At 39.5% G+C, this 8,953-nt stretch overlaps 1 protein-coding gene across 8 annotated transcripts in view; it reads right to left on the bottom strand.

The window, feature by feature from the left end:
* Window positions 1-1,383: 1,383 nt before the first annotated feature.
* OGDHL (oxoglutarate dehydrogenase L) overlaps window positions 1,384-8,953 on the bottom strand; it is a 191,740-nt gene continuing 184,170 nt past the window's right edge. For all 8 annotated transcript variants that reach the window (XM_077259345.1, XM_077259342.1, XM_077259348.1 and 5 more), the window contains exons 18-23: window positions 7,810-7,881; window positions 7,367-7,492; window positions 7,208-7,280; window positions 5,785-5,948; window positions 3,303-3,457; window positions 1,384-2,261 (exon numbers count right to left, since the gene is read on the bottom strand). In XM_077259345.1, the coding sequence (XP_077115460.1) occupies window positions 2,138-2,261; window positions 3,303-3,457; window positions 5,785-5,948; window positions 7,208-7,280; window positions 7,367-7,492; window positions 7,810-7,881 (714 nt within the window). In that variant the 3' untranslated portion in view covers window positions 1,384-2,137. The remainder of the gene's footprint in view (window positions 2,262-3,302; window positions 3,458-5,784; window positions 5,949-7,207; window positions 7,281-7,366; window positions 7,493-7,809; window positions 7,882-8,953) is intronic.

Genomic DNA, 8,953 nt, shown 5'->3' with positions numbered 1-8,953 from the left:
TTTTTTGCGGGAAAAGATGATATTTTCAGCAGTACCATGTTTATCAGACCCGTAGAAGCGCAGCAGCGTGAAACGGCCGTCGTCTTTTGATACTACTGTTCTCCTTGGGGGACCCTGCTGTTATTTTAATGCCACAATAAAGACAAAGAATTCATTTGGACGGTGAGTGCTCTTTTTCGTTTTTTTGCACATTGTTTTGGACTTTGGCTTTTTTTCATTGAGCACCCGATTCCAATGAACTGGCGAGTTTGACACACAGCAAGCCGTGTATACCCTATACCAGAGATTGATTAGCTGTCAGTGTGGATTTTTTTTCCTTTTGGTTTGGTTCACCAGGTTTATTTATATCTGTCTTTTTGAGCGTGTGTTATTCCACTTTTTGTTCGGTGGTATGATAAGGCATTGTTTTTTTGCCTTTTTTTTATGGTGTCCACTAAAGGGGCTAACTAGTGGGACAGTTTTATAGGTCGTGACGATACCAAATGTGTACTTTTATTGTTTATATCTTTTTTCAAATTTTTATTTAGAGATAGAATATATATTGATTTTTTTTATTATTTTTAATTTTTTTTTTTTTTTAAATATCTTTACAATTGTTTAAAAAGTTTTTACTTTTTTCTAACTTTTACTTTGTCCCACTATGGGACAATCATTTTTTGCAGGCTGATCGCTTCTATAGCATATAGATGAAGCAGCATCCGCAGGCTACAGAAACTGTCAGCTCTGCACTGACAGGGAGACTTGCTGATCATGCACTGCGCATGATCTGCAAGTTTCCTAGCTCTGGTGACCCGGATGTCATCATGACGACATCAGGTCACCAAGGCAACGATCTGGAACCCGCATCACGCTGCGGAGTCTCCGATCCAAAGGCAGAGGGGCTGTCAGCCCTCTGTCGGCTTCCGGAATGCTGCGATTGTGATCGAGGGTTAAAGTACCGGGAGCGGTCTGTGACCGCTCATGGTACCTAGTGCCGAGTGTCAGCTGTCAATATCAGCTGACACCCGGTGTCACATACACAGAATATTACGTCCAATGTCAGAAAGGGGTTAAGTACCTCATGGTTTTTACATGTATCACTACTATTTATTTACTTACTGCATCATTGTTTATATTCTAAGGTTTTTTTCTGCAAGTGTTCACTGTGTGGTAAAAATATCACTTTCACTTTATTTTATCTTGCCATTTGACTTGATTACAGAGATTATGTTTATTTTAAATTTTACACTATAAAACATTTTTTGTTGCCAGAGGCATTTTCTATCAGTGGAATTTGTGTGAGAGCCAGTTTGTTGCAGGATAAGTTCACATTTTTACTGGCAAAAATCTGGCATTTTTTTCTACCAATTACTCACTCATCCTGAGCAAACAGATACATATAAATTACAGGAAGACACAGGGAATTCTTTATTCACAAGTATGTTTTCAAAGAGGCCAGTTTACAAAAAACAAAAACAAAAAATCTGGACAACAACAGTGAGGAACAGATCTAGATTTATTAACTGAAAAACATCTGATCCAGGGATTAATATTAAAATAACACAAAAACTGGATGAACATTATGCCAGAAGAGGCACTTGTACATCTTACAATTGATATAGAATTTTTACTACAAATGTACATAACTATTGTCATCGAGCTGATCAGAGAATTGACTGGATGAAGTAAACCGGCTATCAACATCCCCTAGCTATTTTACATTTACCAGACGACCAATTTCAAGACTTAAAAGGTAATAAATAAATGTCCAGTGCAAATATACTTATCAGGTTTTATTTTATTATTATTTTGCTTTTTCTCAATGGAAGTGCCCAACAAATAGTTTATCATTTAATTTGCATAACCAATTAATGGCTTGGAAGTGAGCAGTGTTGATGATGTTACGACACCACACACCTGCCTAGGTAAGTGCATATGAAGGACCCATAGGAGGTCCATGCCACTGGGGAAATATCCCCAAATCCTGCATTTAATCAGAAGACCAGGCTTGTTTAAGTGTGAACTAAAGAAACAGAAAGGAGCAAATAAATTACACAAGTATGGTTGAATACGACAAGAATCAAATGAAAATGTCTTCATTTGGGCAAAGAGATATTCACATACTAAATTACCATAATACTACTAGTGAATTAAAGTATTAAAAGGTCAGTCCTTCAAAACACTGCAGATTAAAAGCACTATCCAAAAACCTTCTTAGTTCAACATGATGGGTGTTTTTATTGCCTGTGGCAGGTGCGGCAGCCGGGTCACGACCAACGTACCTAAAAAAAAATAGGATACATTAAAATTAAAGTTTGAAAACGATATTCTAATGTTGAAACATTCAACAAAACTCAACAGATGAACCAGGGGGTTTTCCAAGAACAAAGCAGATGTTAATTAATAGGTCTTGGAATAATAATAATTTCTACAATTGGATGGGTTAAAAAAAAAAAAAAAAAATGTTCCTGTGCTGAGAAAATCTTATAAATGTGTCCCTGCTGTGTACTATGTAATGGCTGTGGAAATTTATATTAATATTTCCAGTCCAGTGAATATTAAAATGAATGGAGAGATTCAGGCTATGTGCACACGTTCAGGAATTTTCGCGTTTTTTTCGCGTTTTTTCACGATAAAAACGCATTAAAAACGCATACATATGCATTCTATCATTTAGAATGCATTCCGCCGCAATCTTTGTGCACATGATGCGTTTTTTTCACGGAAAAAAACACATCACGGTAAGAAAAGCAGCATGTTCATTAATTTTGCGGATTTTTTGCGTTTTTCCCGCTAATGCATTGGGAAAAACCGCGCAACAAAACACGTAAAAACCACGCAAAAAACGCGAAGAAAACGCATGCGGATTTCTGGCAGAAATGTCCGGTTTTTGTCAGGAAATTTCTGCAAGAAATCCTGAACGTGTGCACATAGCCTCAAAACTACAATATGTCCCACGAAAACAGGCCCACATACGGAGGGGTCGATGGAGGAAAAAAAAAATGTCATGGCTCTTGAAAAAGAAAAGAGGAGGGAAACACAAAAAAGAAAACTCACCATAATCAGGGAACGGAGAATAAAGTGCGTTTTGGTGAAAAAATTACAGACTACTTATACTCCCATCTCAAAAAAGTGTGTTTTGTTTTTCCTCAACAGAACATGGTTATGCTAATGGCGCAGTTGTACTATAAGGATTTTAGCAGCAGTCTATAATCTAAGAATAACAACCTGCGGAGAATAAGTGAAAATCCTTACTATGTTTTACATCTGCTTAACAAAGTTAAAAAAAGGAAATCCCAAAGTATCTGTATACATATACTTACCAAATTGGTCTAGCATGATTCAAAATTGTGAGGAATCGGGGTTGGATGTAATCATAGTAACCCATATTTTTGTGCTCCTCCTGGCACCATACCAATTCTGCATTGTGATACTTCTCAACTTCTTGATTCACCAAGTCAAATGGAAAGGGAGCTATCTGCAATATAAAAGTTAAAGAAAAATGTTAAAGGAGTGTGGTAATCATCCATGCTGAAGACTGTCAGATCAGACCAGCAGCAGTGCTGGGCAGGTGGTACGAACTGAGTGCTCTCCCATGTGAGAAGATTCAGGGGGATGGAGACTGGACGGATCTAGTGATAAGACAAGCTTCAGAACAGCGCTTGCGTGCTCTAAGGGTACCGTCTCACAGTGGCACTTTGGTCGCTACGACGGCACGATCCGTGACGTTCCAGCGATATAGTTACGATCTCGCTGAGTCTGACACGCTACTGCGATCAGGGACCCTGCTGAGAATCGTACGTCGTAGCAGATCGTTTGAAACTTTATTTCGTCGCTGGATCACTCGCTGGATCGGCGTCTCACACACCCGCTTGTAACCAGGGTAAACATCGGGTTACTAAGCGCAGGGCCGCGCTTAGTAACCCGATATTTACCCTGGTTACCATTGTAAATGTAAAAAAAAACAAAAAAAAAAAACAGTACATACTCACATTCCGGTGTCTGTCACGTCCCTCGCCGTCAGCTTCCCGCACTGACTGTGAGCGCCGGCCATAAAGTAAAGCAGAGCACAGCGGTGACATCACCGCTGTGCTGTGCTTTACGGCCGGCACTGACACAGTCAGTGCGGGAAGCAGACGGCGAGGGACATGACACCGGAATGTGAGTATGTAGTGTTTTTTTTTTACATTTACAATGGTAACCAGGGTAAACATCAGGTTACTAAGCGCGGCCCTGCGCTTAGTAACCCGATGTTTACCCTGGTTACCCGGGGACGTCGGCATCGTTGGTCGCTGGAGAGCTGTCTGTGTGACAGCTCCCCAGCGACCACACAACGACTTACCAACGATCACGGCCAGGTCGTATCGCTGGTCGTGATCGTTGGTAAATCGTTTAGTGTAACGGTACCCTAAGGCCTAAAGCTTTCAAGTAAAGAGCAACTGCCTAGGTCACCAAGGCTGAAGGGTGGCCAGTAGACTAGGCAATGAAAAGTCTATCTGTTCTTGAGAACAGAGAGGATTTTCAATAAGCTGTAGATTGCCAAGTTATGTTTACAAGTGGTTTGCAATATTAACTGTTTACTTGCAACAACCGCTGTAAATTGGACTGCACTTGGTCATTTCCCTTATTAAAAGAAACAGTGAATGGAGCAGTGATGCACAATGCTCGACCTCCATTCAGGCAAGACACTGCAAGATCTCTGTTCTGAAGATCCGGGAGGGTCCCAGTGGTGGATCCCTAAGCAATCACAGCACGGGATCACAAATGTCAAGTGGTACAATGTCGATGAATATGAATGTAGCAGATTAAATACATTCATTTAAAGGGGCTTTCCCAGAACAAACCTGCTACATTTGAATTCATAAAAAATAAGGAAAAAAAATAAAAATACAGAAACATAATTAAATACCCTGCAGTAAATAAACAGCATAGTGAATGAAAATGATATACGGTACTTAGGTAACATGTTTTTTTTTATCAAAAAAATGCAATAGCCATCCCTCCACTCCATGGTGACCATAATTGGGACAGTCCCAACTCAAATATTAGAAACCTTACCATTTGTCAAGTGACATGCATGCATTTTTTTTACATCTGAATTCATCAACATTGTATGACTCGACATTCGTGTATTAATTCTGACTAGTCAGGCCAGTGGAGCATTATACATGCTGCTAACAAATCCCGAGCAAGGTCACCTTGCCAACAGTGGGATGGCTTTTATTTCTATTTTTGATCAAAAACAGTGTGACTAAGAACCCTGTGTTACTTAAATACACTTTATGACCAAAGTGAACATGCGTTTATGTGCTGCATGTATACCAACTTAAGCCAAGCTCAATGTTTGTGTTTTTACACTGCTAACAAACAAGAATCTTTCTCGGAGCTAGGACTCTTCGCCAACAATTCACTGCGATTTAGGACAAAGGACAGTAACACAAATCTGAATGACACAAAATGACACCCAGACATCTTCTCTTCATAAACTGTTTCTCCATATGTTCCCATTGCATCTGCTTCCTTCTACCATTCCAGTATTTGTCGCTCATACATCTTAGCTCTTCTTCATAAGTACAGTATATTTTTGCTGACAGGCTATCCACCTAAGAAAAAAATTAACCTTCTGATTTGGGTATTCCTGCCGTGTAACTAATCGGGGGTCGATGCATCAAGTACGTAATTGTATTAGCATGGTAGGAAAAATATCCTATTTCCTTGTCACATGTAGCCCGATAATTCATTTGTAACAAATCTTGCTGTCAAAATATTCTGTGCCAAACAGATTAAGGCCGAGAAATATGTTACCTGCTCCAGCCTTGTGATTGCTACTTGGCTTTCCAGCTGTTTTTGATGTCTTTCCTTGACAAGCTCATAATAAACCTTCCCGGTGCAGAAAATGACCCGTCTCACATTCTGAGGATTCTGACAAGCTGCTCCACTTTCAGGAATCACACGGCGGAAGACGGTGCCTTCACATTAAATAATGAAACTAATAGTTAATGCTCCAGAATAAGAATACAAAGGAATATCTGCATCACATCCTGCCATAAGCAGAGTATACGGTATCCGTTCACGCTGCCCCCATGGTGCCACATCCATACATTCACATAATGAATGAATTTTTGTTTTCCTTGACTGTACATAACTACAGCATTGAAGAATCAAATACTTGTACATATTACCACAACGACTTATTTCACACACTTCTATTAATACTTTACCCCTTTAAAGGACCAAGAAAGCCTAAGTGTGAGCTTCACAAGAGGACAGAGATAATAGTGATTTGGCCCTTCAGCAGGCTCCTGCTGTCATAATAACCAATTTGTCACCCCAGGATCGTGTTGTGCCAATGGGAGCAGATGGGTGAGACCACCAGCACATATTATATTTATACAGAGTGTGGACAGAGCTCAGCCAAAGGTGGCCGGAGCTTGGCCAAAGGTGGCCGGAGCTCGGCCAAAAGGCGGCTGGAGCGCGGCAAAATTTGGCCAGAGCTCGACCAAAAGCGTCCAGAGGTCGGCAGAGAGACTGGCAAGTGACTTACTCTTTCCAAAGACCATACTTAGGACCAGGGGGCACTCAAAAAGGTGGTTAGGGTTCTGTACATTTAGAGCAGTCAGACTGTGGAATACCCTACCACAAGAAGGAGTAATGGCAGACGCTAACAGCTTTTAAAAAAGGGCTAAATTCCTCAATACACTTAACATTGCGGGTTATAAATAATTTAGTGACAAAATGTATAATTGGTGGAAAAAGGTTGTACTTGATGGACCTAGGTCTTTTTTCAACCTATGTAACTGTATGTAAAAGAAAATATTATTTCCTTAGGACAAAATGTGGCAAAACGTTTTTTTTGTTTTCATTTGACTCAAAAAGCCTTAATAGCATTTTTTTAAATTATTTGTAACCCCTAATTGTACCATTAGAAAGATTAAGCCTCATCCCACAAAGAAAAACAAAACAAAACAAAAAATAACAGAAATCCTTCTAAAGCTATACACACAAAAAAGTTATCGTTCGGTGAAAGCATGCCATGGCTCATGGGGGGGAGCGGTTCATGAAGGTTTGGCTGTGCGTTTTTAGGGTTTAAGCAGCAGATTGATATTTATAGCAAAGAAACATGTAGAGTTAAGAGACTGATCTGAAGACAAAGCTGATGGATTGGGAAAACCCATTTTTATTGTAATATTTTTAACTTCGGAGTATTTAAATCAAACTTTTTACCAACCTGTTTTCATTTCTTCAAAACTTGATTTTGCCTCTGGGTGCCTCAGCAAAGACTTTGGTGTAAAAACAATGAGCTGAAAAGAAGAAGATTCAGAATATTGGTGATCTGTAAACACTTACACTCTGATTTTAACATTCGGAAGAGAATTGTGTAAGTTACCGGCTTACGAAAGGGTAGTAAAATTTGGCGCCTGAGGACATGAAAGTAACTGGCAGGTGTTGAACAGTTCACCACAATCCAGTTGCAGTCATACAGTTGGGTCACCTCATAATCTTGGGTAAATTCCTACCAGAAGAAAGAAGAAGCAAATAAACACAAATGCCTAAACACATAAAAAAAAACAAAAAAAAAAAAACAAACAACAATTGATTTGTTGGAGGAGTAGGTAAAACCGGCCCACACCTCAGCTGAATCTCATGTAGATGTAACCTGGTCAGAAGTCACCTACATGTATTTCATTATACAATAACCAAATTGATATTAGAAAAATATTGCAGTAATAAAATGTAGCATCGCTCAAAAATAATGGATTTTTAAGGCTGGTACACTGAGAAAATGAGGTCACGATGGTATACAGAATAGCGCTGGACAAATCAACTTACAGGATAAGCATCACAGTCATCATTGCTCATCTGTAGGAACCTTTCAGGTCTGGCTGAAGAATGCTCTGGCCCCTGGTAATAATATTAAGCAGAAGAGTTTAAGAATGCTTGTCTCAGAATCACATTATTGAAAGCAAAGGAAAAGCTGCAGCATTAAAGTCTTCTAGGAAGCAATTTATTCTGGTGCAATAGGAGATGTCCCTCAAGAAATATGAACTACCAGCTGGAAAGGGTAGCCAAGGTTATCATTAGGAAAAAAATGAAACTCAATTTGTATACCATTGAGATTCTCTAGACTGGTAATACATTGGAGAATCACTTTAGGAAGAATCATATGTACTCAAGTGACATTAATGTATTGAGAGGTTAGAAAAGAACATGAAGGGTAATATATGCACTGGTTGTAATGAAATAAAAAGAACACGCACTTATAACATGCAAAACGGGTGTCTTGGCATCTACGAAGGGCCGGCATTGTAGTGATAAGGAGAGACTAAGCGTGTACAGCTCTCATAACCACAGCTACATGGCTGTCTCATAAGGACAACATACAGACGTGTTATACAATTCATGTAGATGATCGCTGCGGAGCTACAACCCCAGCCACCAGTTGGTATCACAGAGAAAAACTGTGGGCAGTCACATATGTACTTTACTATGGCGTCCTTTTAAGTTAAAATAACCATGTATTATGGTCACCCTGTAATTCAGGGATCTGACAAGTCCTCCAGAGTGGGAGAACTTTTAGCAGAGAGACTTCATTTGAGCCTATATAGTACGATCCGGAATAACCAGCACGTGGATGACGTGGCATGATCTGCATTTTGCAGCATTTTTTTTTCCACGGGGCCCTTGGAAAAGGACAATGGTGAAAATAGTGCTGGGGTCATGGCAATACTGTACTGTGCCCTAATCGGAGCTTACATACCGTATCTGTGGTGGCCTGTATGCCTCATGTGATTCATTATGAAGCACTTTGTACTCCACCTTTATTAAATCCCTTACTTGCACATTGTTATGCGATTAATTTCATTTTCTGTTTTTTCATAATGTGTGCTATTATGTATAGATTATGTGCTTCGTTTTAGGAGCATATTTTATTTTTGGTTATATATTTATACTTTTCTTTAAGGGGAGCACCTTC

This window comes from Ranitomeya variabilis, chromosome 4, assembly GCF_051348905.1.
Source record: "Ranitomeya variabilis isolate aRanVar5 chromosome 4, aRanVar5.hap1, whole genome shotgun sequence".
In the NCBI taxonomy this organism is placed as follows: Eukaryota; Metazoa; Chordata; class Amphibia; order Anura; family Dendrobatidae; genus Ranitomeya; species Ranitomeya variabilis.
This window is presented reverse-complemented; position numbering and strand designations above follow the sequence as displayed.